We start from the raw sequence: 22569 nt of genomic DNA, 5'->3' as shown, positions 1-22569 counted from the left end.
TTACAGTACTGTAAGGAGTGTGAAAATCAACCTGTACTGAAGAAGAATATAAAAACTATTCTGATGAGTTAAAGAAAATGTCTGTTTTGCCCAGAGCTGTGCTTGGCATCAGCAGTTGGTTGTAGGTACATGTGCAAAGAGAATGAGAAGAGCAGTGCCTTTTCCTGAGCTGTACCCTCCCAGCTCTGCTAATCTGCAGAGATTTCCTGAGCCAGAGGATTTATGTTTCTTGGTGTTTGATGGATTTGGTTAATTGCCTTTTTTTAAGCTGCTTTATACATTTTGCATCCAGAAAATCCTGCAGCAACGTGTTCCACAGTGTAACAATTTAGTAAGTGAAAAAAACCTTTTGTTTTATTTGGTTTGGATCTTCTGATTACTGATTGATGTGCGTGTCCATTGATTTGTGTTTTACTAATAAAAAGGAATAATCAGTCTGATTTACTTTTTACTCAGGAGCCTAGGCTGGACACTGGTGCTGCCAGGTTAAGCCCAGCCTGCGAGTGGTGCGTCTTACCGGTTAACGGCCACCACGGTGGCTCCCAGCTGGTCCTGCACAAGGACAGACACAGACACCATGAAGCCGCTCTCGCGAAAGCCCGGGGGCAGGAAGGCGCTGTGCTCGGCACGGCTGCCTTTGTACACGCAGAACTCGTGGTAGTGCCCGGCCCTGTGGCGGGATGCCAGGAGGATGTACACCAGCGGGCCCTCTGCGTCCTCCGTGTCTCGCCAGCCTGCAAAACAAACCCAAAGAGGGGCTCTGACAGGGGCAAGGGCATGGGGAGGGCTGCAGCCCCCATCCCGAAACGCAGCTGGTCCATGAGAGCTGGCACTGCTGGGCAGTGCCCCTTCCCTCCCCTGGAGTGTCCCACCCCCCTCAGCCCTTCAGCGGGGCATGTCCCCTTCCTGGTGTCCCCAGCAAGGGGACACCCCGCTCTGGCAGAGGGACAGGTTGTCCCCAGAGTGAGGACAGCTCAAGGACTCCACTGGGCTGGGGGGATGTCTTCAGGGCCTGCAATGTAAAGCTCGGACCCTCTTTGAATTTTTCTGATGATTAGGGGTTTCTGCCTAGGTGTTTGCCTCCTGTAACATTTAAAGGGATTTGTGAAGAGTTCATGAGCAAAACCAAAATGGGAATAACTCTTCTGGGGCTGGGAACGGCACTGACCCAAGGCCACAGCTTCTGCAGAAGCCCTGCAAAGCCTGACATTAGAGAGAGGCTCAGTGCAGCCCTCAGGCAGCCCAACATCTCAGGAACAACTGAGTCTACTATAAAACCTGCACAGAGGTTTCCATGCAGCTTCCAGGAATTCTGGGGAGCCCTGTGGGAGCCGGGCAGCTGGGAAATGTGTTTTTTTCCCGTGAGTACCCATGAAGGTGCTGGCTCTGCCAGGGCTCATGGCACTGACCATCAACCAGTGGGTTTGCATCCTGCATATCTCGCTTCAGCTTAAAAACGATCGCTAAGAGCTCAAATTCCCACCACCCCAAAGATGTATCGATTTCATAATTATTCTGGGTAGCTTAAAACATGCCAAAGTTACAACCATATCATGCTGAACACACTTCTGCTCTCCCTCAGCTTAAGCTGGGCTTTGGTGAGCAGCCCCCCCAGAATTCATCATCTCCTCTGCAGCGTGGCTTCCCAGCATTTGTGCACAGACAGCACTAATCTCTAACACTAATCATTTGGGGAAGTATGGTTTTCAGAGGCACTTATTCCTTGGCCCAAGGCTACAGGACATCAGCCAGGCCACTTTTCCAAAGCTGGACTCGTTGTTGCTGTCTCTGCAGCTGGTCAAGAAGGTAACTGCTGATGGGAACATTCAGCCCACATGGCAGAGAAGGCCCCAGTGCTTTGTCTTTTGACTCTTCCCACATATGTGTGACTCAGTTTTGGGCACTTATCTTCTTTTTCCTGCAGTGAAATAGCAGTTTCTTCCGCAAGTGCTGGCCTGGCCTGGATACCACCACTCAACTACATGAATTAGGATTAAAAAAAAGTGCCTGCCTGCTACCACGAGTTTTAGAGCACACAAAGCTGCCCAGGATCCAAGCTTTGGGGATCAGAAATGGAAAGACCAACTTCTGAACTGACCGAATCACAGAATCATCCAGGTTGGAAAAGACCTTGAAGATCCTCCAGTCCAACCATGAACCTCACACTGACTGTTCCCAACTCCACCAGATCCCTCAGTGCTGGGTCAACCCAACTCTTAAACCCCTCCAGGGATGGGGACTCCCCCCCTGCCCTGGGCAGCCCATTCCAACGCCCAACAACCCCTTCTGCAAAGAAATCCTTCCTAAGAGCCAGTCTGACCCTGCCCTGGCGCAGCTTGAGGCCATTCCCTCTTGTCCTGTCGCTTGTTCCTTGGTTAAAGCCCTGGCCAGCAGTGTCCTGGGGCAGGAGCTGGGGGTAAAGAAAACATCTGCACGGAGAAGGGCCGCTAGTACCACAGTGGTGATGAGAAACCTTTGCCCGTGAGGAGCAGAGAGGCTGGCAGGGCCCCGGCACCGCTGTCCCTACGCTCTCACCTGCACACTCAAAGTGCACCTTTGCCATCAGCGCCCTGAGGGGTCCTTTGGGAGACAGCCTGCAGGATCCTCCAACAGGCGGCTGGTTTGGTAGCAGATCGATGGAGGCGAATCCCTCCTCCCCTGTTGTGAGGTCTGTGATGTGAAGGGTGAAAGTATATCCCTCCCCATCCTTCAACGCCCCTTGCCTCAAGACCAGGTTCATCCCTGTGTCGCCAGTGGAGGTAGTTTTTTTGTCCAGGATGAGAGACTTGTTTTTAAAGCTGTGTGCTGCCCATCTCTGTAGAGAAAAAGAGGGGAAAGACAGGAGAGGTTTTGTTTAAATCTGAAGTTATAGCCTTAAAATGTTTTCAGATTGAGTCTCTTATAAAAAGTAACAGATTTCTAGTGGGAGCGTCTGCCAAATTTGCAGTTGATAATTCAGCTTTAGTCTTGTGTGCTACAGCAACAAGAACTGGAACCTTTCCAAAATGTCTGGTGGGAATATTTCCACTGTGAGATCTACTTTAGTCTCTGGGATTACATCACCCTCCGACAGAATATTTCATAATACAGAACACAAAACACAGGAAATAAATTAAGTCCTGGTGGAGTCTCCACGGGATACCATGTTTTATATGCTTCAAGCTGAACGTGTCCTGGATGGTTACTGCTAATAGCACAAACGTACAATTGTGATAACAAGAGGAACGGTGAGATAGCCAGCCAGAAAATGCCATGCAAGTACAGGCTGGGCTTGCTGGGAGCAATACGGACTAGCTCTCGCAACAGGACTTCCCCTTCTGAGACCTGCTTCATTCAATAGGTTGCAGAGATGCTGCGTAGTGGAATCTGTAACCAGAGGAGGGCACAAGAGATTTGGGGGATAGAAGAGACCGAACTACCTCTGTTTGAGTCACCAGCATAAGGGGCAAAATGCCAATCAGCAGGGAGAAGAAAATACTCTACAGATCTCTTCTAGGAAAAAAAAAAAAAGTGGCTTTTGTGTGAAACAAGCTGGTGACTCATGGGCTTGGCTTGAAAATGCTCCATAAAGGACTTGCCCTTGGGTAGGTTGATGGAGGATCAACAGGCCCCGTGTCCCGCAGCCTGCGGGCACGAGCAGGGCACAGGAAACTTTCCTCTGGACATCTCACAGGGGGTCTCGTGTTTACAGGACATGGGGACCCGCCTCGGAGGCTCCTCAAGCCTCTTCCACGCCACCCAGACCTGGCACAGGACACGGGAGCCCCATGCCACTCCAGGCAAGCTCTGTGCAGGGCCTGTTTTAAACTTCTGACTCTGCAAGCCAGTCCTGCAGCCAGTCCCAGGGGCTGTGATGAAGAGACCGGTATTAGCCAGCCTTCTTCATCCCCTCAGCCAGACCCGGCCTGCCACTGCATTGATGGTGAGAGATTGTTTCCCCTCCTTGTCTCTACGGCAGTTTAGGTCCAGGACTATATTCCTTACAGAGCTCTTTCCACCCTGTCCTCTCTGACTCTCCCCTTCTCCCCAAAGTGCACCAAAGGTGAAGCAAAGACCAGCGTTGCTAATGACTTCACCCCAAGCTTGGAGTCATTGTGACAGTTCTGGCAGGTCCCCTCCAGGTAGACGTAGGAGCTCTTGCTAACTTCATAGACAGACTGAGCCTTGCAGGAAACGCACTCCAGGGACACGATAGGGACTCCCCCCCTCTTGATGAATACCTGGGGAAGCAAGAGGATCCATCAGAAGATCTGAGACAAAAATACAGACATCTAACAGGTAAGTAAACACATCCCAGCACCTGGCTCTGCAAGGAGGAATTGCTCTGCACCAGCCCAGTCTGGGCTAAGGAAACAGCAGGACAGGATTTCCAAAGGATTTCATGTCAGACTTAAGCTATATCACTTTTCTTACACTGGCCAGTTCTTCTGCCACTGATTTTCAAGAACCACCCAATGCCAAGCTGGCCCAGTCCAGGTAATGTTGGACTTTATTTACACTTTTTACCAACACAAATCACTTTAAAAATGTCCCTCTGGCACCCTGTGCTGAATTCCCAGAAGTCCTGCTTGTGCTGTTGGGTGGGGATGATGCTAACTGAAGCACTTTGCTGTACTGACCATCTCAGGACAGCTGTTAGCCCCACAAAAATGGGATCTGTGTTAGAGTTTGGAAGAGAGGAGCAGTCTAACTGGGAGGAGGTAAGCCTCCATAACAGCACAGACCCAACATCTGGCGAGCACCTGCCCTGGGAAGCAACTGCAGCTCTTCTTTGTTTTCTGTGGACCAAACTGTTGGCCCTGCCTCTGCAGCTGTGGTGTGCCTTGACCCAGTGGGGTCACAGCAGATCTGCGTGGACACGGGAGTGAGGGGCTGCTGGTCCGGTCCTCGGCTCAGGAGGTTGCTAAACAGGAAGTGTTTACAGTCCAGAGTAAGAGAGGGCTCAGGGCGAGCCAGGGAGCTGCGTTTACTAAGGATGTGCTGCCCTGGGCAAAGCCAGCATGGTCCCTGCTCTGATCTACAGAGCTTGGCCTAGAACCACACACCACGTTTCAGGAGCCGACCCTTGGGCTCTCGAGTGCGCTGCCTGTGCAGAGCCATCATCATTTCTGACACTACCTACGTCTCTGAGAGACAGGAATGATGACAAAAATAGCCAGAAAACACAGCTTGCACTGTGCATCAAACACATTTTGCTCTGCAGCCTGGAAGAACCACCTTTTCCAGAGAGTGGCATGCTGTGCTAGGCTTTTAGCTCAGATCTAAGCTGCACATCTCAAGACGTCTGCCACACCTTCCCTGCAAAACACTCAGAGAGAGGAGAGCTTTAGAAGCACTGGTGGCTCAGACACAACAGCTATCGAGCTCTGACCCCTGTACTTTGTCTAAATTTCTTTAATCCCCTAGGAAATGGGGTTGTCCAGCATTTGACAGAGCCCTCTGCCCTGGCATAATAACTGTTCTGAATTCAAAGAAAGACAGTAATGAAGACATTGTTTAATATGGCAGACTTTTAAAAGAGGATAAATATTCCACAGCACTAAGCCGGAGCGCATTGAAGCTTCATTCATTCCTACAGTATTTGCAAATTTCCTGCGACACTGGAATCATTGTTTTGCGCTCATGCATGGAAACCAGATAGTACGGAATGTCCTTGAAAGACTATCAATTTAATTTTTTGCTTTTTATCCTCCAGCTTTGGTTTAAAACCCAAGCAGTAAGAGTTTCCACTTTCAGACTAACTATATCTCTAATTGCCAAATGCACCACGATGAATGTTTCTGACATAAACCATAACTGCTGTCGGACTGCAGATGCATTCAGCATTAGGCTTAATTTGACATAAACAACATGCACTTAAAAAAATCCTCCCTTAAAAAAAATTCAGGAGAGAAGAGAGGAACTGTTGACAGTTCAATTAAGTACCAGCTCTGAGGAAGCTCCCTCTGGGCAAAAATCAGGGAAAAGCCTGGTGCTGTGACACGTGAAGAGCCCGGGACTGCACATGGTGCTGGAAGAGCTGCTGACCATGGGCTCTTTCGCTGTCCTCCTGTGGCAGATCTGCGGTTGCAGACTCTCAGTCCCAGGAACGGTGGCCAGTACCGTTCAGGGCTGGGTCGCTAACACAGCCTCTGCACAGAGAGGGACTAACACAAGGTCTAAAGGAAGGAAGAAACTAAAAGGACTTGGCAGGACAAGCAAAAAGTGCTGCCCAAGGCAGCATAAGATGAATAGATTATGGAAATACCAGTGATTGTTCCTGCCAACAACCTGGATGAGATCAGTTATGGAGGCCCAGCCATGCCCTAAAATCTGCTTCCCCTGCTCTCCCGTGCTGGCTGGCACACGTAGGCAGCAGCAGCTTCCACACCCGCCGCCGAACGGCCACTGCCTCTCGGATGGGGCCCGGGGATGCAGCCCGGGGAGTCACCCAGGGCTGGGCACGGTCCCGAGCCAGCAGCGCTCTCCTCTAGAAACCTCCTTGGAAAAAGGGCCATGGGCTTCCAGCTCAGCTGTGTCCAGCAACAGGCACACAAGGACAGAAAGCAACAGTTGTCTGTGGTACGTACGGTTTGATTTGTTGCCTCGGGACTCATACCCGCCTTCCTGACGGTGAGGTCGAACGTATACTCCACATCTGCTTCTAATACAGCTTTGGAAATTGTGACAATTCCTTCCTTGGCACTGAAATTCAGAGAGCACCCTGCAGCCGAGCTCTGCTTGCAAGGAGAAAAGAACTTTCAAACCCTCTTTGGTATGGGTGCACATCGGGTTAGTCCACAGCCAAAACATTCAGGTCCACACAAAGTCACTGCTACAGATCTTACTGTGCAATGCCACCGCTGGGGTGGGAGAAACAGGGTGGTGTGTGGACAATAAAGCACTTTCTCCTATTCTTCAGGTTAGTAAGCAGTACTTGGAATACTCCTCTATTTCATCTGAGCTTCAAATTCTTATTTTATAGCAATTAATTCTTCATTATATAGCTACAAACATTGCCAAACACCACAAAAAGCTCACATTAAAATCCAAAGTCTAATCCACACACACTCCGCATCTTTCTGTTTTGACGTAAAGATAGAAACTAGTGACTTTTTACAAGCAAAAAAATCCCACATTCAATCAAAAAATGCTCCTGAGGTGGATCTCTCATAAGAATTCAAAGGGCAGCTCTCCCTTGCCCTTCGATCACTGCAGGGTCAGACCATTTCAGCGTGATGACAGTGACCTGCTCTTGACCATAGTGACCATAACCTGTGGTCACTTAACTCCTCCAAAGTCTAACTAGGGGGGCCCCTGCTGAAATTAGAGACGTCAAACTGATAACAGGAGAGGGACCAGAGCCCTCAGCCCCCTGGGCTGCAATCAGCCCTCAGGTTATGGAAGCAGCTACACCCAAACCAAGAACCAGAGGCTGAGGACAAGGGAAGCAGCAACACAAATGCCTCAGCTTCCCATGCCAACACTTCTGCCGTGCACAGGGACATAGTGCAGCACTGGGCTGCACTGCACAACTCTTCACGGCAATTTTTGTACCATAATCCTGAGCTGGGAGTCGGGGAAACCTTTGCAACCCTCCTTCCAGAGCAGTTTTATTAAAGATGCTCACAAAAGCTTTCCTCAACACCAATTCAACCCAGACACATGTTTGTAGTGGAGCTGACATGCAGTTGGAGCTCCCAAATGATCACCCTCCCTCGCTGTGCAGAACTGCTCTTACCTTGGAGGAGAACGTACAAGACCAATCGTATAACAACGGAGTCTGTTCACCGTTATCCAAGTTCGGGTCATAGGACTTCTCCCCGTCCAAGATTAAGTCCTGAGTGTTGGACCATACACGGTATGACCCCCCATCAATGATTGGGACCAGCTTACTTGGTATCACAGTTACGTTGGCAAAGATGCTTTTGGACAATGGGGTGTCTCCAAAGGAGACAATAAAGATGAAGCAATAGTTCCCAACTTCCAGGGCAAGCTTCGGTATAACTAGCTGGGGCCTGTTGACATCAACATTCGGCAGACGGATCCTGCTGGAGTTGTCCAAGTTCAAGCAGCTGGGTGCTTGGTAGATCTCCCACAGGTGCTCTGTCTGGTACTTGATGCACCCTCGGAGGTCGATCTGTGCCTCCAGGTAGTTCCTCTGGGACCGCTTCATGACTACTTGAGGGGGCAAGGCTAACTCCACCTCTGGCTCCTCACACTCCAGGACTTTGACAGTGACAGTGAGGTGGGCTATGAAGAAGCTGATGAGATTGGTGGCATTCACCTCCACCAGGTAATCCCCAGGGCTCAGGTAAGAATAGTTGGCCACTGCAACCTTGGTCATTTGAGTGGAAGAGCCATCCCCAAAGGTCCACAAGAACTCAACACTCCTGCTGCTGGGCACCACTGTTGCTTCAAACACCGCCGTCCTGTTGACAAAGGCATTGGAGGCAGTGAGGGAGACCTGGACTATTGGGTCTTGGACCTGGATGGTTCTGGTGATATTGATACCTCCCAAGTCATTGAAGGCGTTGAGGTGAATCTCGAGCAGCCCTGCAGCTTCTGGAGTGTAGGAAACACTCTCTCCTGCCATAGTGATCACGGATCGACCTTGCTCTTTCTGCAGGGAGAACTGCCAGGAGAATGAGACGCGGGAACCGCTCCCCACCTGGGCACTGAAGCTCTTCTCCGTGCCCGTGGGTATGCCTTCCTCACAGCAGTTCAAGAGCCGCACGTCACGGACAGCCTCCAGGACAGAGATGAGCACCTGGGCATGGGCGATGCTGATTTGGTTCTGTACCGTGACCGTTACCAAATAATCACCACTCTTGGTGAACTCATGTGTGTACTTGGACCCGTTGAGCACCACGGAGTAGTCCCCACTTATGCTCACCAAGTAACTCACAGAGGTACCTGACAACATCCTGATCACAAAGGTGACCTGTTCCCCTGGCTCCACCACCTTCTTGCTGGCAAGAACTTCCAGTCCTTGAATCCTGTCCAGTACTGAGATATTCCTGCTGGCCAGAGCCCAGCTGATGTCGTTCGACGCGTTCAGATAGACCGTATAAAACCCTGCTGTGGGGAATGTGACTGCCACGGACTGGCCAGTCAACGTGCCATTTGGCACCTCCCAGAGCCACGTCACTTCAGTCCCTTTCTGCAGCTCCCCCTCAAAGACCACCGTGGAGCCCGATGAGACGTATCTACAGTCCAGTTCTGCAGTCCCTATACTCAGCCCCTCTATGACCTCCTCTACAAGGATATTAATTGTTGCATTGGTTGAATCCAGCTTGTTTTCTGCTCCGATGACAACCTCGATCACTCCAGGGCTTTGGAAGGAGTATATAATAAAGGGTTCAGAGGTAACAGGGGAGAAGCCATCTTCTAGATACCAAACGTACGTGATGCCAGTGCCACTGGTTATGGTGGTACTTATGTTAACGGAGGCATTAATAGCAACTGGGTTGGGGAAGGCATAAGGCTTCAGAAGACCGATGCTTTCAATGAACTCCAGTGTCCTGTTAGCAGTTGCGCAGCCCAGCATATTAGTGGCTTTCAGATAGACAGTGTAGTTTCCAGCTTCTAGGATGCTCAAGGAGAAGGTTTTCCCAGTGAAGGTCTGCACAGCACTGCCATCCCGTTGGGCTACCCAGCTGTAAGAGATGTTTGTTCCCTCTCTCACCACCGCCTGCAAATGGAGTGTTTTGTTAGTTGGGAAATACACGTCTTCCACCAGGTCACTGCCAGCCACCTGCAGGCCTTCAATCTGCTCCAGGACGTAGACGTAGATGCTGTCCTGCAACGAGCTGATCTTGTTCTCTGCTGTCACAATGACATTGAATGTGCCCACGGACCGGAAAGTGTAGGAAATTGTGGACGAGCCTTGGATAGGAGTGCAGCGGTCACAGAGGATCCATGAGTAACGGATGGCACTGCCAGCTACAAGCGTGGCTACAAAACTGACCGAGCCATTCAACGGCACCACTGTCCTGCTGGCATTGATGGTCAGCCCATGGAGCCGACGTTTCACTGTGATGTCGATGACGGTCTCATTAAAGCTGACATCATTCCGGCCTGTCACACTAATAGTGTAATGGCCTGTGTTGTTGTAGGAGTGGGCAGCGATTTGGCCAGGCTGCATAGTGCCGTCTCCAAAGTCCCAACAGTAATTCACTTTGGTTCCATTCATGCTGGCAGAGAACAGGTAGATCTGGTTCACCTCCAAAACATTTGTCCCGTTATATTCAATCTTTGCTACCCCAACCGGTTCCTGGACTTCCACAAACGCTGTGTCATTGTTGAAAGAGACATTGTTGGAGACGGTCACGGTGACCAGGAAGATCCCCGTGTTCTTGTAGGTGTAGGTCACTTCAGTCCCACTCGATCTAGTGGACTCATTGTTCCCGAAATCCCAGCGGTAGCGGTACTGGTAGAGAGGCACGGCACTGACCTGGAAGCTGCTCTCTTCACCAAGCCTCACAAACTGCTTGGAGGGGAGAAGGGTGACATTGACTATCTCTGGCTCCACACAGACGCTGGTGAAATAGTGAGCTTTGTTAAACCTGCTTGAGAGAGTCAGGGAGAGGGGGAACGTCCCACTTCGGGTGAAGTTGTGCATCACCACAGGGTCCCCACTGATTGTGACATTGGACGAGCCATCTCCAAAAGTCCAATCAAAGATGTATTCATCAGGATTCCCCGTCACATACGCCGTGAGCTGCACGTCCGGGTGCTCAAGGATGCAAGAAGTTGGCTCTATTTTGAGTACTTCCAGGACAAATATCCGAACAGGCACAGTCTGGGAGACTGAGTTCACGGGATTCACAGCTGTCACGTTCACAGTGCAGTTGATGTCCTTTATGTACACGTGTTCCACCACCGGCACCTGCCTCCTCAGCACCGTCCCGTCCCCCATATCGAATATCCAGGTGATACTGTCCCCCGTCTGCACCGAGGCATTAATGCTCACAGATGCTCCCAGCTCTGCTGCCTCGTCTGCGGAAACACGGAGCCCAGTGATCTCTTCGAACACTTGGTAGCACTCAACTGTCTCCACACTGCTTATGGTATTGTTCGCCGTCACGGTGATGTTGTACACCCCTCTCCTGGGGTAGCTGTATGTCACTGGAGACTGGCTCGCTGTCAGCAGGGAGGACCCATCCCCGAAGTCCCAGGTGTAGACGACACCGTAAGGAGATGGCAGCGGATTGGCTCTGAAGGTGACCGGACGGCTCACAACTAAAACGTTCTCCTCTACTTCCATCTTCACATCAATCAAGTAACTGTAGATGTGCACTGGGGTCAAGTGGGTGAGGTTCTCAAATTGGTTTGACACAAGAACCATCAGGGCATATTCGCCTGCATTGGAAGACCAGAAAAAGACAGTTGTGAGGACATGCTTGTGCAACAGCTTGCTCGGTGCTGCAGAGTGCAGGGAGCATGACTGGGGGCTGCTCTGCTCCTGCACCGCGCACAGCCTGGGCTTCCCTCCTCTGCTCCATGACAAGCAGGAACTACAACCAGGCCATGCATGTGGGGACCAAATGCCAACAGAGGAGCCAGTCTGACAGATACAGAGAAAAGATTTTCTTTCTATTTGCTTACAAAACAGGCCCCCTTCCTGCTGCCCGCAGCAGGGCTCCCTACCCCTCTCCCATCAGCACGGAGCTAATCTATCTGCTGAGACTGCCCAAAAAGGGGACTGTGCGTGGTGGTCTTGCTTCTTACAGCGCGGACAAACTTCTAGAAACAGAGCTACAGAGGATGGTGATCGCTGGAGACATCCAGTCACTCTGGCTCTTTGCTCAGGAATGAGGTAACGACTTTCAAGCCATTGTTTTATTTGAAGGTGCCCTGTAACCCCCACGCAACAAAAAAGCCCAAGCCCCTTCTTCCCCAAAGAACTGTCCTGAGCATACCTGGGTCTTGATAGACGTGTGAAACATTGTGCTCAATTACAACCTCATGGACGCTGGGATCAGGAACAAGGAAAGACTTGTTGTAGGGAGGTTTGAACAGGTATGTCTCCTGGACACCATCTCCAAAATCCCACCTGGAGAAACATGCAAACCAGGTTACACTGCACAACAGGAGAACCACGGAAATCCCAGAGGAAGCCTAGCCTGGCCTAGGGCTGTCTTTCAGGCTGGGGTTTCCAGGAAAACCATAGGAAGAATAATGTCAAGTATCAAAGCTGTAGCTGTGCCCAGTGCTGTAGAATTCTCTCTGTGCGAGGAGTACAGACTGGGAAGAAGAGGAGGAACCCAATATTAAAGCACTGCTGCAATCCTTTAAAAGAAAAGTCTTTCAGCCTGAACTTCAGGTCCCAGCCAGTGTGACTGAACCACACTTGCAGGGATTTCAAATTAACTAGACGGCAGCTGAGAAATGGGCCATTGGACATCAGCTGGCCCTGGGAAGAGAAATAGCGCAGGCAGGACTGGTAAGCTACGCACAGTAAGATCCTAAGTTCGGGCAACTTGCAAAGGACTCACAGGAACATAGCATCCACAGCTGAATCGACCTGAACTCTTGCCGTAAGCTCCACGGTGCTGTTCTGAGGGAGGACCGGCAGGACACCCAACACAGTCAGGTTCTTCATCTTATTCATCATCTCCACCGTGACATTGTAATTGACTGTAAAGTTACTGACGTGGTTGGAGGCGGTGAGCTGGGAAGGACAGTGGGACAAAGAATGCATTTGGGATCACCTTGCCGTGCTGCCCTCTCCTCGAGGGGGGCTTCACTGTGCTACAAGGTCCCACAGGCAGGAGCAGGTTAGGCCAGAGAAGAGCAGCCTGTCAGACAGGGAGGCGGGGGCAATAGCCACAATGGCACTGGAAAGCAGCACAGACTGGAAGGTCACCCCCCTGGCGAAGCCAGCTCTTGCTGGAGCCATCACACTTCCACTGCTAATGTCAGTCCAGGGGAGGGCTGGTTCTACAGCAAGAAGATGAGGAGAAGAGCTTCTCATCTGAGACTCCTCTGGCTCTGAACTTGCCAGTTACCCCCTTGCCTGCACCGATGTGCCCCGCACACTGTCACCAGACTCCTGCTGCCACCAAGGGGACAAGAGCCACCCAGTTTCCTGAGGACAGAGGCAGATGAGTGGCCCCAAGCACAGAGAGTGGGGATGGGAGAGACTCAGAAATCAAGCACGCCAAGTGCAGCTCCAGCAGTCTGGGTGGAGTGGGCACAGAGAGGGAGAGCAAAGTTGGGCAGATGAAGGAAAGGGAGAATGGACAGGCAGGAGACTGAAGAGACATGACAGAAGTAGAGCAGGATCCTCAAGATTACTAAGCATGTAACACTGACATGGCACCTAATGACGACGCATCCTGACACCACCTGCAGGAGAGCTGAGCTCCTGGCAGAAGAGATCCTTCAAACCCAGTTAAATAGAGACCTCCCGCCCCACAGCTGAAAGCTCTTTGTGTCTAGGCTTCTGTGGATGTGTTACACTGAACCCAGTGGGCCCCAGGCTAATGCCACCTTGTCAACTCTGTAAGTAAAAGCAATCCAGGCTTGTCAGCACAGTGCTTCACCCAGCAAATTAGTGTTCCTCAGCACAGTGCTGCCCCAAGCAAATTAGTGCTCGTGCACCCTCAGAGCTAGGGCTGGAGTCTCGTCAGGAAGCCAGCAGTTACCCTGCGAACGGATCAAGCAGCTTGGAGGCAGACCAGGACTCTGCACAGCAGTACATGGCACGATGCAGGAAGACGTTCTGGTCAGAGGTGAACTCCTCTTCCACAACAGATACCTCCCTCTGCCCAGACTCTCTGCTCTATCCTTCTTCTGGGGTCACAACAAAACCCACTGTTCCAGGCTGCACCAGTAGGAAGAGAATGGGACAGAGAGCGGAAGAGCTTGTGGCAGAAGCTCTGTCCTCCCTGTGAAAGTCTGAATGTTTGCGTCCTGCCTCTGCCTGCTTCTGACTCCACATCTCCTGCCTGCCAAAGCAGCGGCCAGCACCCTGCAGTGCGGCTCCCTGCCTCCTTCCTGCTGGGGAGCAGTGAGGACAGACACGCTCCATGAACAGAAAGGAGAACATGGAGAAAAGAAGCGAAAGTAACAGCGAGGAAGACAGAGAAGCCAGCTGTAAAGGAAAGAACTTACTACTTGCATTTGCGAGAGCAGCTCAGTGAGGAATAGCAGACGAGCTCGTTAGGAGCAGAGTGAAAACCTCCTCAACTCAACTCTGCCCTCTCCTCTCCCTGCTGCTTTATCTGCTTCCTTTGTGGGATGAAATGGAAACCCAGGATTAAAATGGTATCATGGGAAAGGCCTTGGCTTACCGAAAGCTTGTACACAGCTGGGCTTTGGTAGATAACATTGAAGACAACATTGTAAAAAGTGAAAGATGGCTTATCATCTACTGTCCATCGGAAAGTCACATCTGACCCAGCTTCCATCACAGGGACGTAGCTCTGAAAGGCATGAGGACATTTTATACTAGTGCAAGAGAAAAGCACGCACAGCACTTCCCAGGAGATCTCCAGTTGAACTGGAGAGGGAGCGGAGCCAGACTGGGAGGCGTCACACACCTGTAAGACACAGAGGTCTTGCAAGATCATCTGGGGCTTTGCTGCTGACAGAGAAATGCAGACCCTGACTCCGTAAATCAAGAGCAGAGCAGGGAGCAGAACCCACCCTGCCTGCTCCCACACCCTCGGGCTCTGCTCTTGTCATCAGCTCTCTTTCTTGCTGGCTAAAAAACTTTCCGATATCTTTGCAGAAAAAACTCAGTTTTAGCTACACCTGTAAGCTGAGTCTCTGACCTTCATCTATTGATGGTGCCTGACCCAAAGGCCTGACCTGCTCTGGACAGGGTGGGCTCCCTCCTCACTCCTACAGTGCCTCCTGAGCAGACCGTGGCAGCCAGGAAGGGTGAGACCAACAGGCATTGCAGGCACAGGGTTCTGCTGGAAGCAGCCAGAGTTGAACAGAGCATTTCACAGATACTGATGGGCAGTTATTGAGCAGGTTCCTGGGGCTTGGCTGTAGCTCTGGGGACAGGGGATTTGAGAAAAAAAAAGACTGCAAACACCAGAGTAACTCCAAGACTTGGATGGATGGATGAAACATTTTTATAGCTTCAGCCAGCTGATATAAGGATTTAGTAGAGCAAACCTAAACAAGGAATAACTACCCTGACAAGTCAAAAGATGGTAAATACTGGCCTTTCAAAATGCTTCAAATTTTCTGTACAACCGGAAAGCCAGTATTCCCCTACGAGGAGATGCTGCCTTACCTCTGAGGGAATTAAAGTGAAGGCACAGCTGAGCTGCCTTCCTGCTGGAGAGCCCCAGTGCTTTCTGCCACATGCCTGTGTCTGCAGCAGCGCTGGCTGCACGGCCTGGGAGCCGGCGCTTAGCAGCAAGCAGTGCTACGCCCGGCCCCAGCCCTCCTCGTGAGCCAAACACACACCCTTAGCAAGGCTAAACCCTCTACCCACGAATTAAAAGCAGTGGTAATCACTCACCACTCGTGTATTTAGCAGGACTCTGCTCTCGGGGTCAGGGGTGGCCCGCAGCCCGCGGATGGGCTCCTCCACTTTCACCATGACGGTGATGTTCTGGGAGCTCACGGCGTTGTCCACAACAAGCACGTGGGTGCTCACCCCCTCCCTGAGGCCGCTCAGGCTGACCACAGCAAACCAGGTGTCGTTGGTCTCCCTGGCACAGTCAGTCGTCAGCGGCGCAACAGCCGCTGGGCAGGACCCCTCGAAGGGGAAGGTGTGGTTGTCCCCCAGCCAGCTAGCTGTCGCATTCACCCCCGAGGAGATTTTGACAACCAGGGTGGTGTGGTTGGATGGTAGGTACACCCTGCCGCCCTGAGGAGCGGGGTGGATCACCCGCAGGCCTGACACCCAGGAGGTCACCCAGAAACTGCAAGATAGATTGGTGCTGAAGAACCCGTTGTCCACACTGGCTCTGACCGTGTAGCGGCCTGGATGCTCCAGCCCTGCATTGTGGGGGCTGATCACCGGGACCAGTTGTTCCTCGGCGTAGCGAACTCGGAGAGAGCAAACGGTGTTGTTTATCCAGGTGGCACCGATGGAGCCATCAGACAGACCCAGTGCCCACTCTGAGGAGTTCATGATTAAGACGTTGGTTCTGTAAGGAGATGTGGTACTTGGTTGGCACTGGAGGAGTAAGCCCAAGCCTGCGTTGTGCTGGATACTGAAGACATCCTCAGCCCTGACAAAAATATTTTCTTTTCTGAATGTGACCTGCAGAGAGAGGAGACATTTTTGGGTTAATGCCTCAAGTTAAGAGCACTCGGTACCCAACTCTTGCCTGGGTAAGAGAGCTGGATTTCCTGCCAAGTGGAAACCAACAGAAAAGCCACAGATCCAAACACGGCATGGGGAGACATTTCACCACTCTTTGGCCACTCTGAATCACATGTGCTAACACAGAAGTCAGCTTCGTGCTCTGTCTCTGCTCCGTAAGTGCGATGGGAACAGCCCAGCACACCTGCAGGGCCTTCTGACCCACTGTGCTACTGCAGCAGGTTACTGCAGGGAGTCCAGGGCACAGCGTGGGGACAACAGAAAGTGGTGGCCTGTGTGACACTGGGCAAGTCATTTCCTTTGAATGGACTTTAGTGTCTCCATCTGCACATTGGGAACAAGTCCATATTAACCCAAAGAACTCAAAACAAAGAAAACTGCCCCACCTACTCACTGGTTACAACAGCTAATAAACACTGACCAGATACTGGGAAGAAGGGCCAGCTGGTATTGTAAAGAGAAATTCCTCAATGAGTTCATAGCTGAGCTGGCTTTCATTGTGCTGAGGGGAAACGGGGGTAGGGCTGCTGGCAAGGGAACTGTTGGCACACTCGGTCGCGTTGCAGCAGTTGTTCAGTGACGAGCACAAATTAGTCAAATGACACCACTCAAAACCAGGAGGACATTCAAGTAGCGTCCAGTTCCCATCATCCTGAGCAGTGGGGAATGGTTCTGTAGCATTTTTTCCCTCCTGGTAGTCTGGAAGAAGTGAAAGGGAAAGCAACAATCACCATTCTGACAAGTAACCCTTCTAGTGCACTTCTTTGCTCCAAATTCACCATTTTTTTTCACTTTGATGATGGCTCCACTCTTAGCAAAAACTGCAACTGCAACACATCCTGGTGCTACATAAGACAAGTGTCCTGCTTACTGGAAAATTTCACAAAGGCACGAAGATCATTAAAAACAAAGTTAGTCTCTTTTCCTGTGAGAATGCACCAATTTGCAATCTAAAAGAGATCTATGTTCAAGCGAAAGTGAGTCCAACCAAAGGCAGAGCTGTCTTTGACACTGAAAACACATTAAGCAACTTTTCTTAAGTTAATGTTTCTATGTCAAAGTATCAGGTTTTCAGTGTCAAAAAATATCCTTTTGTAACCAGCCAACCCTATGGCTACAGCAAACATTCTGCTGCAAAATTAATTGTTGCCAAAACTGACTATTGAGCTGTTGTACAAGGCAGAAAAGGCTTATTAGATTATCTCATCCATCAGGAAAAAATGGGCTCAGAAAAATGTTCTTCCTCTTTAACCTGTGGAGCCAGATGGACCAGAACACATTCCCATTTTAATGTCATGTCTTCCCAAAGTACAAAAGCACAGCTCAGATTAATTCCCTTCTAGACACGTTCCTTACACTCACATTTTCTTCATGCATTGAGACACGTTTCTCCCTCTATTACTTTCTCCAGGACAACCACTTCTCCAAGGCAACCTCAGGCTGTCCAACCACACCTGCAGATTTTGCACTTTAGCCTCCTCAAAAAATGAGAACCAAGTCTCTGAGCCTTTAAGGCTTCAAAGCTCCTGCTTTGAAGACAGAAGGGCCACAAGAAGGCCACACACCCTCAGTCTGATGTGGCCCTGATAGCGTCAGCTCCAACAATACCACAAGCGTTGAGAGGAGATGCCTCACCTTCTCCGTCTACCGGTCTATGCACCTGGAACCTCACTTGAACGGGTTGATGCAGTTCCTGCGTCACAAACTCCAGGGCAGTCAAATATCCCTCGTGCCTGAACGCCAGCTCAGGGAACACCATCACCTGCAAAGCAAACAAGGCTCTCACCTGCCCGTGTCTCCCTGGGCTCCCTCGCAGCAGCGGGATGCCAAACCCTTCTTACCTCCACAGCTTGCCACGGAGCTGACAGCACATCTTCTGTCACATTTTTCACAGCCTCATGTGTGTGAAACTCAGGGTCCCCCACAAAGAAGTTTTTGGCATTTAAGAGAACTCCTGTTTACAAAGGAACATGTTTGAACAAAGCCCGTGAGACTCAGCAAGGCCTGAAGCTATTCCCCCCACGCTGCTCCTGCTCGCTCGCACCGTGCAGCAAAGCTGTAGTAGGGCTTGGACCAGTCAGGAATCTGTAACTTCAGCTTTACTGGAGAAGCAGTTGCTGTAATCCTGTAGTTTCCTTTGTCTTCTTACAGATGTTTTGACTTCTTTCTCACCCTGCACAACTAATGTTTGCATCTGCAATTCTCAGCAACTTTGACTTCTAGGAACTCTGCAAATACTTCTCCCTTCCAACACCCCATGATTTGCTTCACATTTCTGAGCATGAGGTGCACTCCCCACCCTCCCTGTCTCCCTGGACTTGGGAAAAGTGGCCAGGACCAGCCAGTTTCCACCAGTGGCAATGCCTCTGGCTCACTCACAGCCAGGTCAGGCTCTGGAGACTGAGCACAACCAGGGCCACTGGGCTCTCTGCCTAGCGATGGCTTTTCCGTCTTACCTAAACCTTCTCCCATATTTCATCTCCTTTCTGCTTCTCTTTCTTACTCCCTACACTGCTTTGGGAGATTTGGGAAGCTGCATAAGCAAAAACCTGCACAGCATACACCACATAAAAGCTCACCTAATGATCTCCAAAGCCCAATAGTCTTTTAAGTCACAAGACCCCAACATCTCACAAACTACGAGGTGCCACAGAAGGCCAGCGAGAGTCACCAAGGCAGCGCCATGGCCTCAGATCCTGGCAGCAGCAGAGACTGCTTAAAGAAGAGAGGAAAGCTACTTCCACAGCTCTGCCTCGGAGCTTTGCTCCTCTCTCTATTTCTATTGATAGCAAAGATTGGAGCGGGCCAAATTTTTCCCTTTGGGCTGAGGTCAGATTTCTGAAAGTTTATCAGTCAAGCCTCTCTTGGGAATACTGTGGTTGCTGCCAGTCCCACTGGATCTGGGGTGATGCTCTGGCTCACCCCCTCCATGCAGCCCTATTTTTCCTTGGCACATGCCAGCGAGCGGGATACCCGCCTGCCCTCGAGGCCAGCAGCAGCAGGAGGGAAGCAGAGCCCACCTTTCAGCTTGTACTCGCAGACGTAGCTGTGCTTGGCCATGCACAGGTCTGTGTTACACTGGCCCGTTGGGCCCATGCGGACACAGTGGTCAGCGTTTGACGGATGGGGTTCTCCTGGCAGCCAGTTCTGACAGCTCTCCAGATTAAATCCTTCACCTCTTTGCTGTGCTCCAGTGCTTGCAAAATCATTGAATCCAATCCAGACATCGAGGCTCCTTCAAAAAAAAAAAAATTAAAAAAAAAAAAAGAGGGGGGGGGATTTCAGGAAATCATGAGCATTAGAAAGATCTGGGATAGATGCCATCTATGGTTCTCTATGAAAATAATAATCTTAACAACAACAGTTTCATAGGGTGTCACAGGGTGCATTTAACGGAACCTTTTAGTTACTAAAGGATTTTAGTATCCATTCTACCACCAGAACCTGGCTCTTCAATACCAGCTCCTTCACAGCACACCATCCTGCTGCCTACCAGCCCTTCCAACCTCTGTCCTAAGAGCTACAGAAAGCCACGTGTCCTTTGAGAAACTGAGGGCAGAGCTGAGCCAAAAGGATCCAGAGCGAGCAACCAACACCAACACCACAGTGCAGCGGAGCTGGGAGAGAGCAGCAGCTCAGGGGACCACGACTCGAGTCACCCCATGCCAAAAATGCCAGTCTCTCTCATCGAAGTTACAAGAGGACCCAGTTAAAAGGCTCCATCAGCACCACAGAGCTCGTGACATACTGGTAAGTGCTGATTCATACCAGCCACAACTGGTACAGCACAATTATCAGAGCGGGAGATGACACTGGCTGGAGAGGAGAACCACAAGGGTTTATTGCTTTCAGACATTGCCAGCACTCCCTCCAACTGCACATCTTCTGCTTCCCCAAGTTGGAGTCGCTTCCTTCCTATCAATATATTTATTAATATCACCTGGTCTCCCCTCCCAGCACACACGGAGGGCTCGTGGGGGCTGCAAGATCTGAGACCAGCTCCCCCACGGCGGAGTAAACCCTACACACACAGGGAGTGGGATTAGCTGCAAACTAAGGAGCACCAGTCTTGAGCCTCAGACCCCTCTCAGGAGAGCAGCTATGACCCTCACAGACACTTTTAAGCATCTATTAAGTCATGACTTAATGGTACAGTCACACAAAACTGTCCAAAAAAGCTGTATATTTTAGAAAACTTTTGTTTTATTTCTGCAGACCTGTGGAATTTGCCACTAGGCAATTCTCCACTGGAAGTGGAACTGGCACCAGTGCAGGATTAAACCCTGGACAGTGCCAGGTACGGGAGCTGCTGTTCAAATCAGGGGATCTTTGGTGCGGCTGCTGGGAGATAATCAGCTCCTCAGCCCCCGCTGAAAGGCAGCAGCCGTGGGGGGCCGAGACACCAGCAGCAGAGGCCAAAGCACTGCAGGGAGATGAACCCCACATACACAAGAAACTGCCAGGATCATTTTAGGAAGACTCAATGTCCCTTCCACATTTGGAAACTGGCCGCACCCCAGCAGAGATTCTGGTGGAAAGTGCTGAGTGGTCTTTCATAGCCACAAACAGCCTGGACAACTGTTTCTAATCGCACCCAGCAGAAAGTGAGGCATTTGTTCCATATTAACTTCTGGGGTGGGGGGGAACAGCCTCATCATACACCCTTCAAAGCCCCCAGCTTCTTCTCCACGCTCCCTCCTGCAGGTTGCAATCCATTCTGCTACGGCCAGGGAGGTACAACTGCTCTGCAAAAAGCAGACCAGGGAGGGAATCGGTGTCTCTCCACCACTGGGCTCAGCCAGATGAAATGATTAATGAGGTCATGCTGAAAAACGACGACGAAAATAACTGTTCCGTGAATCAGTAGTTTTCATTGCAAATAAGATTAAAAAATAAATAACCGCTGTGCTCTGCTCCCGAACCACTGGCAGGGGATTAGGGAGAACAGGCTACGAAACCGCCTGTTTGCTGCCATCAGTAAAACTCGATAGAGATTTTCCTTTTCTAATTCCAGCTATGATCTAACTGCAAGTCATCAAAAAAAAGAAAAAAAAAAAGAAGAAGAAATAGGCTGGCTGGCTTGTTTCCCACCCCTGCCCCACTGCCTGGCCCACTACCTTGCAGAGAGGAACAAGAGGACTCTCGACATCCTTTTCCGAAGCAAGATATGAGCATCCCTCCGCCTCTGAGGAAGGACCAAGCTGCCCTGCTCGGGGCAGCAGGAGCAGAAAGAAGCCTGAGACAGCTTGGAAGGGGAGAGGGGCTCCCTGCACTGCCTCAGAGGGGAAAGCGGGGTGCCCTGGAAGGGGCGTGGGCAGGGAGGGGACCAGCTCAGCACATACTGCTCCTGGGGAGGCCATCGGACGACAGGAGCGAAGCAGAGGAGAGAGCAGTCCTCGCTGCTGCACGCTCTAATGGGAAACAGATTTCTGCTTCTGTCATTTTCCCACAAGAAATGATGGAGGCTGCATGTTCCAAAAACCTGCGGCTCAGTTGATTTGACTTTTATCGCCAGGGAAATCGCATCCTGGAACTGCCTCATTCATGTTTATCTGAATGGATTAATAAAATAAATACATGAAATAAAGGGGGCCGGGGAGGACAGCAACGTGGGGCAGCAGCTGGGGAACAGCTTGGGCGGCTCATTCCCTTCCGAGGTCTCATGATTTCCTTGCACTGCAGTCCATCAAAAGCCCTGCACGCAACGCCTGGTAACTCAGAGCACCAAGGGACCAGTCCCTAAGCCACTGAAAGGACAGATTCCTCTTCCCTGGAGCAGGGACCACATGTCTGCAATCTCGAGAGGAATCCCGGTGTGAAGGGAACGGGGCAAGGATACAAGTTTGGGGAGAAGGGGCTGTCAGACCTTCAGCAGGACCGTTCAAAGCCTACGTCACATGCAGCTGTTCCCTCCGCATGTGCTTTCTGGGCTGTGTTTATGAAGAGGCCACCTCCAACATCTGCATCTGGGAGCGCTGACAAGAGCTGTCAGGCCCCTGTGAGCTCTCCTGGTCGTTCTCCCCCTCCAAGACAGCTGGTTGCAAAAAGGGCACTTAGAGGGGCGGATTTAATCAAAGGCTGACACTTCCAGTGTTCTCTGTTTATAAAGCCCAAGTCCTGAGGTGGAACAGATGCTGCTGGAGCCTGACCCTCAGAGAGGAGTGCCGGTCCTTCTCCGGATGCAGAGGAAGAGGGGAAGGGGTCTGGGCTTCAGGCAGCAGAGGGGCGCGGGATCCTGGTGGGGAGGCAGCACCGGCCTGGGCTCTGCCAGAGCGGCTGCTCGATGCCCC

General features: G+C 51.1%; 1 protein-coding gene across 1 annotated transcript in view; it reads right to left on the bottom strand.

Annotated features, from left to right (window-relative positions):
• Nucleotides 1-22569, bottom strand: part of PKD1 (polycystin 1, transient receptor potential channel interacting) — a 98966-nt gene that overhangs the window by 29397 nt on the left and 47000 nt on the right. The window contains exons 7-19 of the mRNA XM_074885572.1: nt 19300-19514; nt 18121-18233; nt 17915-18041; nt 16701-16978; nt 15467-16216; nt 14280-14411; nt 12480-12655; nt 11904-12037; nt 7721-11343; nt 6570-6716; nt 4077-4220; nt 2536-2815; nt 518-734 (exon numbers count right to left, since the gene is read on the bottom strand). Coding sequence (XP_074741673.1) covers nt 518-734; nt 2536-2815; nt 4077-4220; nt 6570-6716; nt 7721-11343; nt 11904-12037; nt 12480-12655; nt 14280-14411; nt 15467-16216; nt 16701-16978; nt 17915-18041; nt 18121-18233; nt 19300-19514 — 6336 coding nt within the window. The remainder of the gene's footprint in view (nt 1-517; nt 735-2535; nt 2816-4076; nt 4221-6569; nt 6717-7720; nt 11344-11903; nt 12038-12479; nt 12656-14279; nt 14412-15466; nt 16217-16700; nt 16979-17914; nt 18042-18120; nt 18234-19299; nt 19515-22569) is intronic.

The sequence above is a fragment of the Strix uralensis genome, chromosome 16, assembly GCF_047716275.1.
Source record: "Strix uralensis isolate ZFMK-TIS-50842 chromosome 16, bStrUra1, whole genome shotgun sequence".
Lineage (NCBI taxonomy): Eukaryota > Metazoa > Chordata > Aves > Strigiformes > Strigidae > Strix > Strix uralensis.
The sequence above is the reverse complement of the archived record's forward strand: the minus strand, read 5'-3'. Positions and strand labels throughout refer to the sequence as shown.